Here is a 22,303-nt window from a genome sequence, read left to right as displayed (position 1 = left end):
GTAGCAACATCTAAAAACACAGAAACGCGCAATGTTAACATGAATCAATGATACAATGATTTTTTTAACCAAATAAATCATTTGGGGGGCGGCATTCTGCTTGTATCCAGTCCCTGATCCAACCATTCTGCCTGTGCTCTGTTGTTGTTGTTGTTGTTGTTGTTGTTGTTGTTGTTGTTGTTGTTGTTGTTCCTGTTGCTTTATTGTATATATGTAATATTCACTTTCTAGTTTTCCATAATTAGAACAGATCAGACGTCTTATTATGAAAACAGGAAGCAGCGACAATCGTGTTTAGTGCTCCGCTATAATGACAGATAAATGAATGGCCACAGTCGACTCACAATTAGTTTACTCAATGTAATGGACATTGAGTTGCATCTGTTCTCCCGCAGGTACTGCGGAGTACTTCAGGTACTTCAATGTTCATTTTACACGAACAGACCCTTCCTGGGCTGAATTATTATCACAGTTTACAGATTAGTTAGATATTTAGTGCACTTATCTTTAGTTATCTTCACTTATCTTATTTGTGTGGCTACAACCAGGCTGGTTTCCTAGATCTGCTGTAAATAGCTGGTTTCTCTCCCTGTCTTTAGTTGTGCTGTATTTTGCCTGTTTAAAATGTTTCTTTTTTGGAAGTTTGGCAGCAATGAGCAACATAAAGTAAATTTCAGCCATCTGTAAAAAGGTTGTTGTTGATTGACTACTGCAATATTGTTACAGTATGTTTGTAAATCACAATGAATCTAGCTTGTCCATTAGTCCATACCTTCTCTGTTCATTCAACAATACACCCGCCTCAATATTCTATCCTTCATGTTACTGTATGTTGGCCAGCAAACTACAGCTCTTGTTCACAGAAATGGCTGGAGTTTCTTCTTCTTTTACATTTGTTTAAACCTTATTTATTAATGACCACATTAGGTCACTCTGCAATACAAATGTAGATCGTCCACAAACACACCATGGCTCCATTTACCTTTTTAAATATATTAATTGAATGCTGCTGACCTCGAATTATCTAATTTTCCTTTTCTTACTACTTATACTTTGAACAAGTCTGTGGAGTCTGATAAGACCATTGTAACAGGAATACTGTACCAGTCATGTCAGCACATGTTTGTAAGTCAACAATAAAGACACAGCCAATTATTTATTTATTTATATTTGAATTAACTTTTCATTGATTGTTCACACAATATCTATAAAGAAAAACATGTTTAAATTAAAAATTCAACGTACAGTTGTAAACACTTGAGAAACGCACACCTTACATTACTGAAATTTGACAGCGTAACAGAGGTGCTTTTCAGCTGCTATAAAGCTTCACCTGATGTGAAACAGCATGAAGCTGACCAACACGCGGTGCATAGAAAATAAACTGAAGCGCTAGCATTTACATGATATATTCAAGGTAACTACTTCTTAACCTTAAGACAATATAACAATGAAAATCTGTAAATATCATGTGTAGAGCTGCATAAGGCTACAATATAAAACAATTAAATGGACTTAAATCATTTCAAACCAGGAGCCTTCACAGCAAGAACCTCTTCCTTCATGCTGCTTTTGGGTGTGTTGTGGCACCAACGTCTGTTTTCACCACAGTGAAGACGACAGTAGAATAAACCCAGTTCATGTCTTCCCTCTATGAAAATGTATAAAATGATAGTTTACATAAAACATGACATGTTTTAATCTTCAGTAATTCAATCGTTACACACTTTACCTGTTGACTGTGCCAACCACCTCTATGTTGTTGTACGGCAGCTGGATTGTTAGTGAAGGACAACAAATTACAAGTCAGTAATTTAATTAGAATATTGCTGCATAGAAAAATACATTATTTGCGACTTTTAGTAGAATAAAGCTACAACTCTTGCTGCTGATGGCACCAACAAGTGAGTCAAAGCACCACACAGGAAATCAATAATAACCTCCCCCCCTTGTATTAATAACCCCCTTGTATTTTTTGTGCAACTGTTACTTATTTAAAACTACATACAGTAGTATAAAAGAAATATAAAATTATTTTTAAGTTGGTCATTCACTGACCTGGAGTTTGAGAACATGTGATAACAAGGTGTCCAATCACAGAAAAGGTCAAGAACATTATTGACGTTGCCAAAACAATGAATTCAACCTGTACACTATGTCCTGAAAAAACAAGAAAATAATAATTGCAATTAAATTAAATCATTACCATAGCCAGAATAACACATGAACTGAAATTCATACCGATCTGCAAATTTGTTCCTTCTCCAAATAAAATCTGTCCACATGCGGCCACAGCACAGCGATAAGTCCCAGCGTCAGAGGAGCTGATGGTCTTAGAGAAGCGATAAACGCAGCTCTTCACAGAGTCAGATCTCTGCTCACATTCATTGTTTCCATCAGTGGAGATGATTCCTGGAGGAGACTGGTCTGATCCAGCTCTGAACCAGTAAACACTGGGACCTCCTGGACACATCTTGTTGTCAGAAGCAGAGAGGACTGAACACTGGAGAGTCACTGAGTCTCCTGGACGGACTGGATCAGACACTGACGACGTCTGAACAACAGAATACTTTGACGTTTTCTTACTGTTTCCTAAAACTGTAGCAGTGAAAAAAGATTATTTAACATCATACAATACAAAAATAGCAATCAACACATGTCACAATTAAATAAAAAAATAATAATAATTAAAAAAGTTATGGATTGGTGATACAAATTATTGTTTAGAAAAAGGCTCATGCGTGTAACATCATTACCTTTTATTGACAGATAGGTCCCACTCCAATTATTCTCTCTCCAAAAGTCAATGACTGCACAGTGATACATTCCTTCATCTTCTTTTATCGTCCTCAAAATGATCAGCATGCTGATGGTGCTATTATGTACTGAAGTAAACCTTGAGACATTAAATTCAGGGCTAAACACTGGCTTTAAACTTTGCTTCTTTGTCATAATTAGTATTAGATTATCCCCAGCACTCTGCTTGTACCAGCGGACCTCACTACGGCTCAGATCTTTGTGTTGTGAAACACATGTGAAACTCACAGGTTTGTCAAGCTGAACCGTAATCAATGGAACAAGTGAATCTGGATGAAACAAAAATGTTGTTAGTATATGTAAAAGTAACAATACCAAACGCAGATGAATACATTAAGACAGCACTTACATCCTTGCTGAAGGAGAAGCAGTGTAACCCATATCGTGTTCATTCTGTCACTGTCTTTGTTTTTGGAAAGTTCCTTGTAATTGTCTGAGAGAAGGAGGTGAAATGATGGTGATAGGTCAGAATGTGAAATGCATCTGATTGGTCTTTTTACTTACAAGCTGCAGGAGTAGGAGGTACAAACAGTGGTCACATGGAAGCATTCACACACCAATCAACCAATCAGTGTAGATGATGCCTGGATGAGATGGATTTGATTCAGTTCTGAAGCCAACTGCAACTGTACTGCTGTATGCGGGATGTGTGCTGTGTAACTCTGTTGTACTGCATCTGGTCTCCTCTGTTTGTCATGTTTTCACCTGTTGCCGTAGCCATTGTTATCTCTTCCTGTTTTGTTTTGTAACACTTTCGGTTCTGTTCATCCCATGTCTAGTGCGAGCTTTACTTCCGGTCACATGTCCACCAGCTGTTTGTAATAGTCAATCAAGACAGGGTATTTAACATCCAGTACTCACCTCAGACCTCCACCAGATTGTCTTTGAATTACTTCCGCTTTCCAGCATTGTTTCGTCCACAGTTCCAGTTACCGTTCGTAGCCTAGCCCTCTTGTACCTTAGCTGAGCTTCTCCTGTTGCCGACTCTGCCTGTCTGACCATCGTTTTTGTCGGCTCCTTGAACGGAACCTTGTAACGTGAGTCTGTGCCTGTACTGTACCTGTGATTGGAATCCACAGTGAACATTAAAGACCGTACGTACCTGCTGGTTTCTGTCGCCGTGCATGTGGGTCCGCTCTGTCAAGACACCTGCCAGCCCTGACACTGTTAGGTTCCATGAGATGGGATGACATGTGGAGAGGAGCCCTGTGTTCACATCGCTGCCATTACATCGATACCAGGTTAACAATGGGGAACGGGGTAAACGAGATATAAATTTATAAACTGCTGAAAGCAACTAAATCTCAAACTCTATGATACCAGCTCCACCTGGCCTTTCTTCACTAGGGCTGCTGCTCTGCACCGCACTGATCAGCCCACAAAAGACCGATCTATGATGTGATGACTGCAGGAGTCACGCAACAACAGCCTTTTTACAGATAAAGGTATTGTTAAGAGAGACAATAACATGTGGCTGTAATTCACCGTATGCTGCTTCTCAGCTGCCAAACATCAGAAAAAGAATATTTTGAACAGGCAGGATACAGGACAACTAAAGACAAATAGAGACGCCAGCAGTTTACAGCAGATCTAGGGAACCAGATCATAGTTCATGCAACCGAAGGCCTGGTTTCTCGTAGCCTCGTATGACTTATGCTCCAGTTAAAAGCTGAGAAAAGAGGCTTTGGACCACGTGGTGCAATATCAGGTAAACGCACTAAATATCTGACTAAAGTGTAACCTCATGTTACATATGTTACAGATTGTGAGGTAATTTAGCAAAGGAAGAATTTGGTAATAGAATGTTTGCTGCATCAGGAATGAGGCGTTTTTAAAGGCTAAATAAATTAGAGTAAGCTACCATACTTTCAGGTAGCTAACACTTTAGCATCAGGTAGCTAACATGAGGTTGTAGAAGCGTGTTGAATGATGTCTTATTATGATGACAGGGTGGAATTAGATGTATGTAAAAGGCAGCACAAGTTTGACAAAGTCAGTTGAAATGTTTGTTTTTTTGCTATGCAGCTGGTCTCATTTCTTTGTACTTTTCATTGTAAGATAATAGAACAACAAGCATATGAATACATGTGTGATATACAGTAATATAGTGAAAGATTAAATGTACAAAAGCCATTTTTTAAACTGTCACATAAACAGCACGTCTGTGGAATGGTTTTCTTATTTATTGTGATCAAACCTCTGGTTCTCAAAAAGTTTGCAAAGAAATCATTTTTATACAGTATTCATACTTTCAAACGACAGTTTTATGGAGTCATACAGATTCATGTTCAATATTGACTTGAGAGTACACACACTCTTCATTCTTGAACTCCTTAATTTTTCTTCCTCTTGCAGCTTTTCGATCTTTGAAGTGTAACGCAGCGTAGTTCACATCATGTTTGAGGTCATTCTGTGCAGCAAATACAACATTTAGTTGTGATGGTGTTGCGTTGTACCAATAGTTGTCATGTGGATTTGATAGATTTACTTACTATGTCCTGTCCTGGTTCGCTTGAGGTGACATGTGCCACTTGTGGAGAGACACTTCCTAAAGAAAATTACAAAATATGCAATGTTTTAGTTAAAATCCTAAAAACAATCATAATGTTACTAATCATAATTCTGATTAGTAAGTTTTATGTAGTCTTGTAAATTTATAGTTATTAGTACTTGAGCTGTGCAACGGTAGAAGAACACAAAGCGAGGGCACGGTGGAACAAAGGGAAATGATCTAATGAAAAGCTCTTACCTTTTAAATGATTACACACTGGACTTCGGCAACAGATGAAAACAATATGTCCAATCACAGAAATGGCCAAACAGACTGTTAATATCACCAGTGCAATGAATTCAGAATTAATGTTTGGTTCTACAGAAGAAAGCAAAATAAACCAAACGTTAGAAACACAGTATATTATTAACGTATTACCCTTCTGTGGTTGATCATAAAATCATACCGATCAGTAGTTTTGTTCCTTCTCCAAATAAAATCTGTCCACATGTGGCCACAGCACAGCGATAAGTCCCAGCGTCAGAGGAGCTGATGGTCTTAGAGAAGCGATAAACGCAGCTTTTCACAGAGTCAGATCTCTGCTCACATTCACTGTTTCCATCAGTGGAGATGATTCCTGGAGGAGACTGGTCTGATCCAGCTCTGAACCAGTAAACACTGGGACCTCCTGGACACGTCTTGTTGTCAGAGGCAGAAAGGACTGAACACTGGAGAGTCACTGAGTCTCCTGGACGGACTGGATCAGAGACTGACGACGACTGTACAACAGAATAGTTTGACGTTTTCTCACTGATTCCTGTAAATGTAGCAGTGAAAAAAATCAATCTTTGTAATGATTTAACATGATGCCAACATGAAAATAACAATGAACATCTGTCCAAATCTGAACAAATTATTGTTAATAAAAAGACTGATGCCAGTCACATCGTTACCTTTTATTGACAGGTAGGTGCCACTCCAGTTGATCTCAGTATAAACCTCCATGACTGCACAGTGATACATTCCTTCATCGTCTTCTATCGTCCTCAAAATCGTCAGCGTGCTGATGGTGCTGTTATATTCTGTATTAAATCTTGAGACAGTGAACTCTGAGCTAAAAAAAGGCTTTGAATTATCATATTGTGTCATTATTAATTTTAGGTTCTGCCCAGCACTCTGCTTGTACCAGTGGACTTCTCTACGGCTCAGGTGATTTTTGTGTAAAACACATGTGAAAGTCACACGCTCGTGAAGTTGAACCGTGATCAATGGAACAAGTGAATCTGGATGGAAAAAAACATATTGTTAGAATTGTTAAAAATAGCAATACCAAACGCAGATGAATAGATTAAGACAGCACTTACATCCTTGCTGAAGGAGAAGCAGTGTAACCCAAATTGTGTTCATTCTGACAATGACTTCGTTTTTGGAAAGTTCCTTGTAATTGTCTGAGAGAAGGAGGTGAAATGATGGTGATTGGACAAACTGTGAAATGCGTCTGATTGGTTTCTTTTCTTAGGAGCTGCAGGAGTAGGAGGTACAAACAGTGGTCACATGGAGTTATTCACACACCAATAAACCCAGAGGACCCCAGACCCAGTTTACATGATACCATTTGAGATGAGGGTGGAATGGATAGAGAAAAAGTGAATTTGTATGTTCCAGCTTCTGATTGACACATATCTGATACAGAAAATCAGCAGTCGGTGGCGCACCAGCTCTTAATAACAACCAAAGCATGTAGTCATGGATTACACTGTGGGACAACTCAAATAGAAACGCTCATTTGTTAATCCACTTCATTTGATCTCTAAAGAAGACAAAAAAAACTAAGTAGAGTTGCAGCACCAGTTACTGTTCTGTGCAGTATGCTGATCACCCACAGCGTTAAGCATGGGCACTCTGGCTGGGTGTGGATCACTGGCATATAACACATTGGAAATACAGGATTTCAGGACAGTGCAACATGTCTGACTTTCTAGATAGTTAAAGTTGTTGTTGTTGTCACAGATCAGTCCTCCTGCCTCGGGAAGCGCTGTGGTTTTGTCCTGTTGTGTGTTTGTGGTGTTACTTCCTTTTTCCCATATTCCTTAGTCTGTCCTCCATCATTCAGTCTCCCTGAGTGAATTTCACCTTGTGCTTTCTATTTAAATCTGTTGTTGTGCATGAACAGTGATCTTTTGTAAGTTAATATTAATCTATATTTCCCTGGGAGATTTCATTGGGAGCTGACCAAAATGATGTCGGGAAGTATTTAAGAATAAAGGGACTCTCAGATTCCTCCATATTATCTATGCAGAGAAATAATCAGTTATGCCTCTACAAAAAGTCGTAAGAACCATGTCAGAAGACTTGGTTCACAGTGTGATATTTGTGGTTAGTTGTGTGAGCCAGAGTTCAGCACTGACGACTTACGCGTATGGAGGAGGACGAGGCTGCCTGTGAGAAACCGGCACCCACAGCAGAGAGCAAAGAGTTAGCGTCCTGCATACATATATATACCACTACCACTCTATTCTCACCCTCCGCGGGTGGTCTCATCCACTTTCCAAGCTCGGGTCCTCTACCAGAGGCCAGGGAGCTTGAGGGTTCTGCGCAGTATCCTTGCTGTTCCTAGGACTGCACTTTTCTGGACTGAGATGTCGGATGTTTTTCCAGGGATCTGTTGTAGTCACTCCTCCAGTTTGGGGGTCACAGCCCCTAGTGCTCCGATCACCACTGGCACCACGGTGGCCTTCACCTTCCAAGCCTTCTCCAGTTCTTCTCTGAGCCCTTGGTATTTCTCTAGTTTCTCATGTTCCTTTTTCCTGATGTTGCCATCGCTTGGTATTGCCACATCCACCACTACGGCTTTCCTCTGCTCTTTGTCCACCACCACAATGTCTGGTTGGTTCACCATTACCATTCTGTCAGTCTGGATCTGGAAGTCCCACAGGATCTTGGCTCGCTCGTTCTCTACCACCTTGGGAGGTGTTTCCAACTTTGATCTTGGGGTTTCCAGTCCATACTCTGCGCAGATGTTCCTGTATACTATGCCAGCCACTTGGTTATGGCGTTCCATGTATGCTTTGCCTGCCAGCATCTTACACCCTGCAGTTATGTGCTGGACCGTCTCAGGGGCCTCTTTGCACAGTCTGCCCCTTGGGTCTTGTCTGGTGTGGTAGATCTGGGCCTCTATGGCTCTGGTGCTCAGGGCCTGCTCCTGTGCAGCCAGGATGAGTGCCTCTGTGCTGTCCTTCAGCCCGGCCCTTTCAAGCCATTGGTAGGATTTGTTGACATCAGCCACTTCAGTTATGTTCCGGTGGTACATCCCGTGTAAGGGCTTGTCCTCCCATGATGGTCCCTCTTCCAGCATCTCATCCTCTGTTCCCCACTGCCTGAGACATTCACTCAGCACGTCATCTGTCGGGGCCTTATCCTTGATGTACTTATGGATCTTGGATGTTTCATCCCGGATAGTGGCTCTCACGCTCATTAGTCCTCGGCCTCCTTCCTTGAGGCTAGCGTACAGTCTCAGGGTGCTGGATTTGGGGTGGAACCCTCCATGCATGGTGAGGAGCTTTCATGTCTTAACATCTGTGGTCTGTATCTCTTCCTTTGGGCACATTATTATTCCCGCAGGGTATCTGATCACTGGCAGGGAATAGATGTTTATTGCCCGGGATTTCCTCTTGCCATTGAGTTGGCTTCTTAGGACTTGCCTTACTCGTTGGAGGTATTTGGCTGTTGCCGCATTCCTTGTTGCCTGTTCAAGGTTGCCGTTTGCCTGTGGTATTCCAAGGTACTTGTACAGTGGCAGCGGTTCAAAGTGACTAGGGTTTTTACTGCAGTCCCGCCGCGTCGCCACGGTGCAGCGAGTGCGTCGCTGACTAAAGATTTTTAATCCTGCAGCCGGCTGGAAAAAATCAGGACGCTAGTCTCGTTTTAACCACCAGGTGACGCAGCGTTGATTAGAAGCCTCCAAAGCACTACAGCGTAACTGAGGTCCGACTGTTCATTTCTACCTGTAACACACATATATTACACCAGACCTATTCTACTATTAAGTATCTGTTGTGTGCTCAAACATGGGGAGTGTGAAGGTTAACAACTTGTTGATGGCTTAGTTATTTTATGTTCACTGCGAAGTTATAATTGTTCTGTGTGGTTTAAAACAGGCAGTGCCACAGCAGCAACACATTCTTGTTTTCATTCTCCTCAGCTTTTTCGTGTCTTTAAATGGAAGGCGTCTCTTAAAAATATGTACACACCCACCGCTCTAACATCCGATACAACACATTGACTTCACATAATACCATGATTATGCGTCGCGGTTTAATTAATATAATTTGAATGCGCAAGTAAAGACGTAGAGCGCAGTCCATCTGCGACTACAGCCGCTTATTTAGGTTTTAAACTTCCACAACTTGTTGAATGTTTTCCAATAGTGGTAGATTTTACGTAAATAACCGTAATAATCATAGGAATTTGTTTTACAGCAGTTGTCGGTCGTAATTTTGACAGGGCGCCAGAAATCAGCAGATCTACAGCGACGCATTACAGCAACATGTTTGTTCCTACGCGTTTACTCTGTGTCTGCAGAACTGCAGTTTGACTAGTTTTGACTGTGCGTGTCATTGTAACTGAGTGGCTGAGAGCACTTATTCGACCAGTGTACGTTTCAACATTTTCATTTCCCATCCGTTCATCCAGCCACTTTCACCGGCGTTTTCGTTTCTCTTTCGTTGAGCTGCAAACAGATTTTAATCAAAGCACCGCCTTACAAACCAATAAAACAGGCAAACATATTTGTTTTTTACAAAAAGACACGGAATTGGAGTTAATGTGTTTTATTGTTTAGAGACAAACGGAAAACAAAAAGTCGTTCTATCGTTACCTCTGCTTATAATTTGGTGGAGACATCAAACTCTTACACAAACACGTGACGTGTTTCGGAGTCATGTGTCCAGACAGAGAGTGACCAATACACAAATGTATGGATGTGCAAATGCAGGCTACGTGAGGAAGCTGCAGGTCTAAGACTCATTAATGCAGCAAGTAGTTTGTTCTACATACGTTTACTCTGCAAAAATAAACGTATGTATTTATCGTAGCTTTCTGGTCTAATTTATTTGTAGCACTTCGACATTCGTTTAAAATATGCAGTGCTTTTTAAAATGAAAATACTAATATTATTATTTATTACCTTTATTGTAAACACAGTATTAATTGCACAATTTGGACTGGCGAAGATTTGCGCTTCTTTCATAATAATCATGGATAATCAAGGAAGAAACTGCAGTTCATAGATGTTATTCAGGGACGGTTTAATAAAGATTCAGTGTGGTTTTTAACTGAACTATCAGCCAAGGTACGTGCATTATCAAATGAATGCGCCTGTCAGCGGGGAAGACATCAACTCTATTCAGTCGCTCTTCAGTCGCTGCTGCCGTCTCCTCCCCAGTTCACACACCTTAACACTAGGACTACTGCGTTTTCTAAATATACCAGTTCCTACTACAAGGTGTTCCTACGAAGTTAACCAGCTGTTTATTTCGTTATTACTGCTTTCACCTGTACCACATAAAGTCATTGCAGAGCTACAGCCGTGCTCCTACGAAGTTAACCAGCTGTTTATTACGTGATTCCCTCTTTCATGTCCGTCTGTTGAATGAAAGTGGGCGTGGCCATCCATGTCCCACAGCAGGGACACTGGGGGAAGGGAAACACGCATCAACACGCAGGACAAAGATCTGCGTTTCTCTGCTGCTACAGCCTCGGCTGCGTTGGGTTGTTAGTGTCCCTTTCACCTCTACCATATGAAATGTGTTCCTACGAAGTTGATCAGCCGCTTTCAGAATCAGAATCTTTTTTATTCCCCATGCAGGTTTGAACAGGGCAAACATTATTTTTATTTACAAAAAAAAATTAATACGTTTACAGATTGACCGGTGATGCCGCACGGGTTGCTCTCAGTTAAAACAGCTGTTTGAAGCAGGGAAAAGCGAGTTAGCTGTCCTTGTCGATGCCTTGACAATGTTTTATCATCGGTTAGATCTCTGAGCCCTGACTTTTATGTCTTCTTTGGATTAAAAAACAAATGTTGAATGTTCTCAAATAATATAATATTGCCGCCCTCCGCGGCTCCCAGTGTTTGTTTTTTTTTTCCATTTAAAACGTGGGTGTTACCGGTGGCAGACCCCTGGTCTAGATCATCCTTATTCACTTTTTTCAATTGTAACCTTAGTTAGTATTCCTTTTTATTTTTTTATTTTATGTTTGGGAAACGTGACATTTCAGCTATTGTGATTTTATTTGTCATCAACATTAGTTCCTACTTGTCCTTGTTGACGGGGGACAGGAAAATGTGACGCGCGTTGGGTGAGAGCGGCGTAAAGACAAAAGTGTACATGTGCCGTACTGTCTTGCCGTGTGGTGCATTAAAGAAGCATTCCACATAAAGAAAATTGCCCGTACCAACAGCAAGAAATCAGGGTTACAGTAGCTTGTCTGCCACAAATCGAACGCTGCACGCGGGAGGGCGCACCGTTCAGCTTCCTATTTTCGGTTTTAAACTGCCATAATTTGCCATAATTTACTTACGTTCATAACTTCATACAATAACGCGACCAGCGGTTCATGGTCTTGGCGATTCATGCACTAAGTAATACAACGTTGTCATCTCGTGATCACATGATGATGATGAGACGCTGTTTTTCCAATAATTAAAATAAAAAAACTGCTTCCACTCAGACTCGAACCATGGACAAAAAAAAACGTTGTGGCCATGAACGTTAACCACTAGGCCACCCAAGACCTGATCATTGGTTGTTCTACAAGAGGCTATATGACGTAAGCAACTACGATGTTTCGGGACCAAAAGTGGGAGTCAATCACCACCTACAGGCCAGAAGGACGTAACACACTCCTCCCGCAGTACAAACCCGGCACTGACGCGGCAGATTTGAAACCCAAACACGGTGGGGGTAGACACTTTTACCGGCTGCCTCTGTAATTGTCCTCAATGTCTGCTATTGTTCCTTCTGGGAGTGAGACCCCTTCTGTGCAGATTACCTTGCCTCTCTTTGTCACCATCCTCCCACATTTTTCGAGCCCGAATGACATCCCGATGTCTGAGCTGTAGATCCTTGTGGTGTGGATCAGCGAGTTGATGTCTCGCTCAATCAAGAGCGAGCGAGACATTGACATTTTGTAATACCACAGGCGAACGGCAACCTTGAACAGGCAACAAGGATTGCGGCAACAGCCAAATACCTCCAACGAGTAAGGCAAGTCCTAAGAAGCCAGCTCAATGGCAAGAACAAATCCCGGGCAATAAACAGCTACGCCCTGCCAGTGATCAGATACCCTGCGGGAATAATAAGGTGGCCAAAGGAAGAGATACAGACCACAGATGTTAAGACACGAAAGCTCCTCACCATGCATGGAGGGTTCCACCCCAAATCCAGCACCCTGAGACTATACGCTAGCCGCAAGGAAGGAGGCCGAGGACTAGTGAGCGTGAGAGCCACTATCCGGGATGAAACATCTAAGATCCATAAGTACATCAAGGATAAGGCCCCGACAGATGACGTGCTGAGTGAATGTCTCAGGCAGTGGAGAACAGAGGATGAGATGCTGGAAGAGGGACCATCATGGGAGGACAAGCCCTTGCATGGGATGTACCACCGGAACATAACTGAAGTGGCTGATGTCAACAAATCCTACCAATGGCTTGAAAGGGCTGGGCTGAAGGACAGCACAGAGGCACTCATCCTGGCTGCACAGGAGCAGGCCCTGAGCACCAGAGCCATAGAAGCCCAGATCTACCACACCAGACAAGACCCAAGGTGTAGACTGTGCAAAGAGACCCCTGAGACGGTCCAGCACGTAACTGCAGGGTGTAAGATGCTGGCAGGCAAAGCATACATGGAACACCATAACCAAGTGGCTGGCATAGTATACAGGAACATCTGCGCAGAGTATGGACTGGAAACCCCAAGATCAAAGTGGGAAACACCTCCCAAGGTGGTAGAGAACGAGCGAGCCAAGATCCTGTGGGACTTCCAGATACAGACAGACAGAATGGTAATGGCGAACCAACCAGACATTGTGGTGGTGGACAAAGAGCAGGAAGGAACATGAGAAACTGGAGAAATACCAAGGGCTCAGAGAAGAACTGGAGAAGGCTTGGAAGGTGAAGGCCACAGTGGTGCCTCTGCTGATCGGAGCACTGGGGGGCAGTGACCCCCAAATTGGATGAGTGGCTACAACAGATCCCTGAAAGAACAACCGACATCTCAGTCCAGAAAAGTGCAGTCCTAGGAACAGCAAGGATACCGTGCAGAACCCTCAAGCTTCCTGGCCTCTGGTAGAGGACCCGAGCTTGGAAAAAAAAAATGGATGAGACCACCCGCTGAGGGTGAGAAGGGAGTTTTTTGAGTTTTTTGTGTGTGTTTGAATGAATGTCTACTGCAGACAGCTCCTGTAAGCTCGGATCTCCAGGCGGTCAGCTGCCCCTGTAATAAAAAAATTGTGCCTTTGCCCTTTTTCATATCCAACACAGTCAATATGTGCTGGTTAGATGCAACACTGAACATTCTTACACAAACAACTAATCTCTTGCACCCTAAACGTCTAAACATCTGATGTTCCATTTGACTGACTAATAGTTTATGATATGTATTTGTCTTTTACACCTTGGTCTCTGGCTCCATCCTATCTGACTCCCCACCAGAACCAAAGGCTGTTAAAGCGAATGCATCTCGTCTTGGAAGCTCGGTGTTCCTTCCTTTGGATAACAAGACATGATGATGCAGAAGTTAGAATGCAAACATTCTCACTCACAGCGAGATAAAATGGCACAAACAATTCTATTTCTGCAGAGAGACATTCCACCAGAGCCAGAGAAAGGAGTTAAAAGGCAGAAACAATTTGAGGATCGTGGGCTCTTTGCATCACACCTTCGTGGTGTGTGCACGGATCTCCCCAGCTGGTTTTTGGTTTGTTGATGTGCACGATCAACATCCATGTTTATGATTTGCTTTCCCCATTATTTTTTTTTCCTTTATTTTTATAATAAATCTCACAAAAGACAACTCTCTCATCTGCCTCTCTATGGGAAATTTCCACCGCAGCCCCGCGGTCTGATCTCCCTGCTGTCAGCTGCCTTGCCTTTCGGCTGTGACAGCTTCGTCCACTGAGTACTGTAACTCGTCTGGGCTGCACTCTGGATCATACAAGTAACCCTGAATATCACACTGTTCTAACACTATAGAACTCGCTGTCTTCTACTGTAAATAATCCAGAGCAGGTCGCCCGGCCATTGAATATTATCTCTTCTTCTTGTCTCTTCATTCTTAAATATTACCCGAGGTCATTTTGGTCAACCCTTATTCAAAATCTGTGAAGTTTTTCTTTAAGTGATTTATCTGTCAAATATCTTGCATTTGGATCTGGGATCTTTTAGTCAGTCTGGCCACAGTTGAGCTGGCCAAGTGGTTTTAAATATCCTCAGGAAGAGGCACTAGACGATCTATCGGCCACTTGTGGCCAAGAAATGTCCAGTTACTTAGTCTGTGTGTGTCTTTAGCGTTTTGTAACAGCTGTTCTAAAGATATATTGAGGAAGAGTCAGCTGCTTTTTCAGATCTTTTAAATTTCAACTCCAGCTCCTTAAGTATATCAATAATATACTGTATACATCCAATTGTACCACTTGGTTCTATTGTAGCCTATGTTATCCAGTTGAAATTCAGTAAAACAACATTTTTTAAAGTTTGGTCTTACAGAAGGAAGAAGAAAATGGTAAGACAAGCATCTAATGCCAACTAGTCCTGTAGATGTTTCAGAGAAAAAAAAAGTTCAAGTCATACCTAAACTTTAACTGTCTTAATTTTCCCATTCTTGCTTTTTATGCTCTGATACTACTCTGTGGGGTCCAATAAGGCAAGTCTACCATGTTAGCACGTTGAGTAGAACTCAACAATAAAGACAGCAGCAACACTTTGATACAGACAATTAATGGTTTATTATTGTATTTGAATGAACCTTTGGTTGATTGTTCAGACAATACCTATATAGAAAAACATTAAAATGTACAGGTTCCGTTGTAAACACTTGAAAAAAGCTTGAACACATTCCGTTAATAAAATTTGACAGAGTAACACAGATGCTTTTCAGCTGCCATTCAGAGCAAGAACCTCTTTCTTCCTGCTGCTTTTGGGTGTGTTGTGGCACCACCGTCTGTTTTCACCACAGTGAAGACGGCAGTAGAATAAACCCAGTTCTCATCTTCTCTCTAGGAAAATGTATAAAATGATAGTTTACATAAAACATGACATGTTTTTAATCTGCAGTAGTTCAATCATTAAACTCTTTACCTGTTGAATGTTCCAACCACCTCTATGTTGTTGTACGGCAGCAGCAGCTGGATTGTTAGTGAAGGACAACAAATTATAAGGCAGTAATATACTGTAAATATAACATTTCTACACAGAGAAATATATTATTTTCAACTTTTAATACATTAAAGCAGTAAATATTGCTTTTCATGGCGCAAATTAGTCAAAGCACCACACAGGAAATCAATAATAACCTCGGCCTTGTGTTGGTTTCTTGAGCTACATATCCATTACTTATTTAACACTACACAGTAATAAGCAAAGATAAGTTAATCTTACTGTTAATTTAATCATTCACTGACCTGGAGTTTGAGAACATGTAATAACAAGGTGTCCAATCACAGAAATGGTCAAGAAGATTATTGATGTCGCCAGAACAATGCATTCAACCTGTACACTATGTGCTGAAAAACCAAGAAAAAAAATCTAATTAAATCATTATAATACCTTTACTAAAACTTAAATGAACTGAAATTCATGCCATTTTGTTCTAGAAGACAAAGACAAAACTTAAAAACACAGAATGTCATTAAAACGTATTGCACTTCTGTGGTTGATCATAAAATCATACCGATCCGTAGTTTGGTTCCTTCTCCAAATAAAATCTGTCCACATGTGGCCACAGCACAGTGATAAGTCCCAGCGTCAGAGGAGCTGATGGTCTTAGAGAAGCGATAAACGCAGCTCTTCACAGAGTCAGATCTCTGCTCACATTCACTGTTTCCATCAGTGGAGATGATTCCTGGAGGAGACTGGTCTGATCCAGCTCTGAACCAGTAAACACTGGGACCTCCTGGACACGTCTTGTTGTCAGAGGCAGAGAGGACTGAACACTGGAGAGTCACTGAGTCTCCTGGACGGACTGGATCAGGGACCATTGGCCTCTGAACAACAGAATAGTTTCCTACAGGCAAAATAGATTTCTGTTTTGATTTGGCTCTGCAGAAATGGTTACATCAGACAAACGTTTGTTATAGATTACATATAAATCTATAATATACATTTATATAAATATATAAAACATACATTTAGTGATAAAGCACACATATTTACCTTTTACTGTCAAATACATCCCAGTCCAGGTAATAAAAGTCCAGTCCACAAATGCACAGTGATACATTCCCTCGTCTTCATTAGTCGCCCTCTGAATTGTCAGATTGCTGATTTTCTTGTCTAGATTAGCTTCAAGTCTTCCATCTGCAAAATCTGGCTCAAAAACCGGTTTGTTAGATTTCAGTACTGCTATTAATTTCAGCTTATCTCCGATGTTTTGTTTGTACCAGAGGACTGGTTTACTGCTCAGTTCTCCTTCAGGTAAAACGCATGTGAAGGTCACAGGTTTGTCGAGATCAACTGTGATCACTGGGACCAGCGAATCTGGATGAAAGGATAAAATATCATGAACGTAAAAACGAATTATATGACTATTGCACATCTAGACTACACTAATTGAGACTTAAACAAAACATGAGCCTTCAAAAAGACTTTACACTTACATACTGGGTGAAGAAGAAGCAGTGTAACCCACAACACAACCATGTTGACTGTCTGCACTTAAAGACTTCTCTGTGACTTTGTGAGCGAAGGAAGAGACGTGTCGTACTGTAAGAGGTCAGACCGTCTGATTGGTTATCGCAGAACACACTTGTTTCCTGCATGTCCTACAGTGCCCTGTTTACAGTAGCTCTACATTATTTGAACTTAGAATCTTTTTTTTTTTTTGGAAAACCTATCCAAGATTTATGTAATGTGCAATAATCATTACCCATAACTCTGTACATCTTTCACTAATGCCACTAATTCATTTATTACATCCTCATACTGTGTACATTTCGCATTCGCTTTCTCAGGAATCTTAGCTTATATAGTTTTGTACTAGGCCATCCTACAGTAGCTTTTTCTATTTCATTCAGTTAAAGCTCTTAGGTCACGTTGGCCTTAAATACTGTACTCAACTCTGTATTGTCTTCAGCTGTTTTAAGAAGCAATTTTCCCACCGCAGGACAATTAAAGGTTGTCTTATTCTTATTATTCTTAACATCTTTCTTATGACAGGAAGCCAGAGTCTGTCTGTCCATTGACTGAAATCTAGCATATACATGGATTTAAAGGGAATGAAGTGCTATAAGGGCCTAGATCAGGTTAGGTCAGGTTCCTGAATTATACTTTTAAAGATGAGATGTAGAGAGAAGTCCTGTGTTTACATTTCTGATTTACATTTCTTTACATCGTTGCCATTACACGGTGACGCAAGCTTAATTGTGGTGAACAAGGTATAAATACAGTATATAAACAGCTGCAAGTAAGTAAAGCTGCTGCACTGCACCACACTGTGACCTGCACTTAACGTTTGATTGAGAACCGTCTGACAGTGAAAGTAAAGTGGCTAGTTTCACTTTGACAACAAAGAGGTTTTATGATAAAGGACCAAAAAGTACAGTAGTACACAAAAAACATTTTAATTGATTTAATTTGTGAGTGATATTTGTGTGATAATTATGACTAATCAATGAATAATCAATTTGGGGCTAAATTGTCTTTTTTTTTTATAATAACTTTCTGTATTGAAGTTTTTCTTTGTGCATTTTAAGCACTTTAAAATTATGTGCTCAAAGTTCAGTAAATTAAATTCCTTGTCCTTTAAGAAAAGTGTTTAGAAAGGTAAATAAAGCCATCATGATTTTAGTGGATGCACTAGATAACATTTATTGTATGACGATATGCACTAGTCAAGCAACAACAGCCTTTTTACAGATAAAAGTATTGTTAAGAGAGACGATAACATGTGGCTATAATTCACCGTATGTTGCTTTTCAGATGCCAAAGATCATAAAAAGAATATTTTGAACAGGCAGGATACAGGACAACCAAAGAAAAAGAGAGACGCCAGCAGTTTACAGCAGATCTAGGAAACCAGATCATAGTTCATGCAACCTAAGGCCTGGTAGCTTGTAGCCATGCATGACTTACAGTGTGCTCCAGTTAAAAGCTGAGACAAAAAGAGGCTTTGGACCACGTGGTGTAGAATCAGGTAAATGCAATATCTGACTAAAGTGTAAAGTTTGATATGTCACAGATTATGAGGTAATTTAGCACAGGAAGAGTTTGGTAATAAAATGTTTGGTACATCAGTTGCAAGGCCTTTTATTGGCTAAATTTATAGATAGCTAACTCTTTAGGATTAAATAGCCACTCCATGGATCTGGAATGCCCTATCTGACAACTTGACAGCACCACAGACCGTGAACTGTTTCAAAGAACAGTTACAGATATTTATTTTCTCTTTCTGTCTATTTTATTTATATTTTTTATGTCTTTTACTAATGTTTTATCCTTACATGTTTTTTTATTCTTGTTTTTAATTTCTTGTGCAGCACTTTGAGTTTTGACCACACATGTGAAGTGCTTTATAAAACTATTATTATTATTATTATTATTATTATTATTATTATTATTATTATTATTATTATTATTATTATATGTAGCTAATACTTTAGCATCAGGTAGCTAACATGAGGTTGTAAAAGATTGTTAAACAATTTATTACAGTTACTATGATGACAGGGCTCGGAATGTCGCCTCACTGAAAGAAGGGCGTGGGTTTGATTCCCGTGGCGGCCCGGGTGCCTTTCTGTGTGGAGTTTACATGTTCCCATCGACTTCCTCCCTCGGTCCAAACACCTGCGGGTAGGTTAATTGCCTACTTTATGTTGCCCGTAGGTGTGAGCGTGTGTGCGAGTGGTTGTTTGTCTCTGTGTGTGGATGGATAATGACAGGGTAGAACTACTGTAGATGTGTATAAATGTGTGACAGGGTCAAATGTTTGGTGGTTTGCACTGCAGTTGGTCTAATTTCTTGGTCCTATACATTGTAGGATAAATAAACACATGAATAAATGTGTGATATAATATAGTGCAAAGATTAAATGTACAAAAGCCGTTTTTTAAACTGTCACATAAACACCACATCTGTGTGGTTTGGTTTTCTTATTTATTGTGATCAAACCTCTGGTTCTCAACAAGTTTACAAAGAAATCTTTTATGTATTCATACTTTCAGACGACAGTTTTATGGAGTCATACAGATTCATGTACAGTATTGACTTGAGAGTACACACACTCTTCATTCTTGAACTCCTTAATTTTTCTTCCTCTTGTAGCTTTTCGATCTTTGAAGTGTAACGCAGCGTAGTTCACATCATGTTTGAGGTCATTCTGTGCAGCAAATACAACATTTAGTTGTGATGTTGTTGTGTTGTACCAATAGTTGTCATGTGGATTTGATAGATTTACTTACTATGTCCTGTCCTTGTTGGCTTGAGGTGGCATGTGCTGCTTGTGGAGAGACACTTCCTAAAGAAAATTACAAAATATGCAATGTTTTAGTTAAAATCCTAAAAACAATCATAAAGTCAAAAGAAATTCTGATTAGTAAGTTTTATGTAATTTTGTAAATTCATAGTTATTAGTACTTGAAGGGCTGTTCAACAGTAGAAGAACACAAAGCGAGGGCACGGCGGAACAAAGGGAAATGATCTGATGAAAAAGCTCTTACCTTTTAAATGATTACACACTGGACTTCGACAACAGATGAAAACAATATGTCCAGTCACAGAAATGGCCAAACAGACTGTTAATATCACCAGTGCAATGAATTCAGAATTAATGTTTGGTTCTACAGAAGAAAGCAAAAGAAACCAAACGTTAGAAAGACAGTATATTATTAACGTATTACCCTTCTGTGGTTGATCATAAAATCATACCGATCCGTAGTTTGGTTCCTTCTCCAAATAAAATCTGTCCACATGTGGCCACAGCACAGCGATAAGTCCCAGCGTCAGAGGAGCTGATGGTCTTAGAGAAGCGATAAACGCAGCTCTTCACAGAGTCAGATCTCTGCTCACATTCACTGTTTCCATCAGTGGAGATGATTCCTGGAGGAGACTGGTCTGATCCAGCTCTGAACCAGTAAACACTGGGACCTCCTGGACATGACTTGTTGTCAGAGGCAGAGAGGACTGAACACTGGAGAGTCACTGAGTCTCCTGGACGGACTGGATCAGAGACCATTGGCCTCTGAACAACAGAATAGTTTCCTACAGGTAAAATACATCATCCAAACATTTGTATTAGGTTACATCTATTGTACATCTATTGTTCTATAATTTATGTGTGTGTGTGTGTGTGTGTGTGTGTGTGTGTGTGTGTGTGTGTGTGTGTGTGTGTGTGTGTGTGTGTGTGTGTAAAACATAAAATTTGTGATAAAGGTGATAAAACACACATATTTACCTTTTACTGTCAAATACATCCCAGTCCAGGTAATAACAGTCCAGTCCACAAATGCACAGTGATACATTCCCTCGTCTTCATCAGTCGCCCTCTGAATTGTCAGATTGCTGATTTTCTTGTTTAGATTAGCTTCAAGTCTTCCATCTGAGAAGTCTGGCTCAAAAAGCGGTTTGTTAGATTTCAGTACTGCTATTAATTTCAGCTTCTCTCCAACGCTTTGTTTGTACCAGAGGACTGGTTTACTGCTCAGTACTCCTTCAGGTAAAACGCATGTGAAGGTCACAGGTTTGTTGAGATCAACTGTGATCACTGGGACCAGAGAATCTGGATGAAAGAACAAAATACAATGACTAGACTACATTCATTGAGACTTAAACAAAACATGAGCCTTCAAACAGACTTCACACTTACATACTGGGTGAAGAAGAAGCAGTGTAACCCACAACGCAACCATGTTGACTGTCTGCACTTAAAGACTTCTCTGTGACTTTGTGAGCGAAGGAAGAGACGTGTCGTACTGTAAGAGGTCAGACCGTCTGATTGGTTATTGCAGAACACACTTGTTTCCTGCATGTCCTACAGTGCCCTGTTTACAGTAGCTCTACATTATTTGAACTTAGTATCATTTTCATTTTTTTTGGAAAACCTATCCAAGATTTATGTAATGTGCAATAATCACTACCCATAACTCTGTACATCTTTCACTAATGCCAATAATTCATTTTTGACGTCCTCATACTGTGTACGTTTCGCATTCGCTTTCTCAGGAATCTTAGCTTATATAGTTTTGTACTGTGCCATCCTACAGGAGGAGACGCATTGTAATAGGTCAGAGCGTCTGATTGGTTATCACAGAACACACTTGTTTCCTGCTTGTCCTACACTGCATGTTCACAGTAGCTCTACATTATTTGAACTTAGAATCATTTTCTTTTTTTGGAAAACCTATTTATGTAGTTTGCCGTAATCAGTACACCTTTCATTAATTCATTTATTATGTCCTCATACTGTTGTGGCGATCTAGTCAAAAAGCAGATGTCAATTTAGTTAGTAAACAATTATGATTATTCATAATCACAATTTTTTTTGATAAAAGAAAATGACTTGCGTGATGAGTGAAATGAACACTTTATATGAACAGATGAATAAAACTTAATACCTAAGTGTGTGATGTATTTGGGCAAGAAAAAAGAGCTTTTGTTATTAACCTCTAAATATCTAAAAGTTCTACTACTGAATTTGGAAGGCTCCCTTTCAGCACTTTGAGGAAACACTGGCGTTCTCAGTGAAATCAAGCGAGGTATTGATCTTGCCTGTCCAAAGCAGT

The 22,303-nt window shown here is 40.4% G+C and overlaps 1 protein-coding gene and 1 long non-coding RNA gene across 2 annotated transcripts; both read right to left on the bottom strand.

Moving 5' to 3' along the window:
* Nucleotides 1-1,147: 1,147 nt before the first annotated feature.
* LOC114864974 (uncharacterized) lies at nucleotides 1,148-2,162 on the bottom strand. The gene is made up of 3 exons (XR_005898266.2): nucleotides 2,059-2,162; nucleotides 1,733-1,773; nucleotides 1,148-1,651 (listed from the first exon to the last, which is right to left on the bottom strand). It is a non-coding gene; the product is annotated as an uncharacterized LOC114864974 (long non-coding RNA).
* Nucleotides 2,163-4,828: 2,666 nt separating this feature from the next.
* On the bottom strand, nucleotides 4,829-21,675 carry LOC114864983 (uncharacterized). The gene is made up of 12 exons (XM_055512593.1): nucleotides 21,388-21,675; nucleotides 20,977-21,300; nucleotides 20,451-20,783; nucleotides 20,243-20,362; nucleotides 19,985-20,040; nucleotides 19,792-19,902; nucleotides 17,186-17,237; nucleotides 16,743-17,066; nucleotides 16,261-16,593; nucleotides 5,567-5,686; nucleotides 5,310-5,365; nucleotides 4,829-5,227 (listed from the first exon to the last, which is right to left on the bottom strand). Exons 1-12 carry the CDS (start codon nucleotides 21,428-21,430, stop codon nucleotides 5,090-5,092), a joined length of 2,010 nt encoding a protein of 669 aa, XP_055368568.1. The 5' UTR covers nucleotides 21,431-21,675; the 3' UTR covers nucleotides 4,829-5,089.
* Nucleotides 21,676-22,303: the final 628 nt, after the last annotated feature.

Source organism: Betta splendens, chromosome 10 (genome assembly GCF_900634795.4).
Source record: "Betta splendens chromosome 10, fBetSpl5.4, whole genome shotgun sequence".
Lineage (NCBI taxonomy): Eukaryota > Metazoa > Chordata > Actinopteri > Anabantiformes > Osphronemidae > Betta > Betta splendens.
Note: the sequence above shows the minus strand (reverse complement) of the source record. Positions and strands in the feature narration are given on the sequence as shown.

What these genes read in the sequence shown, in the direction of transcription:
- LOC114864983 (XM_055512593.1), bottom strand. Translation starts at nt 21,430, where the DNA reads ATGGTTGCGTTGTGGGTTACACTGCTTCTTCTTCACCCAGTAT. An exon ending in GCTTCTTCTTCACCCAGTAT is followed by an intron (nt 21,301 to 21,387) that starts GTAAGTGTGAAG and finishes TCTTTCATCCAG; the next exon opens with ATTCTCTGGTCCCAGTGATC. An exon ending in AGTGTGTAATCATTTAAAAG is followed by an intron (nt 5,366 to 5,566) that starts GTAAGAGCTTTT and finishes AATTTTCTTTAG; the next exon opens with GAAGTGTCTCTCCACAAGTG.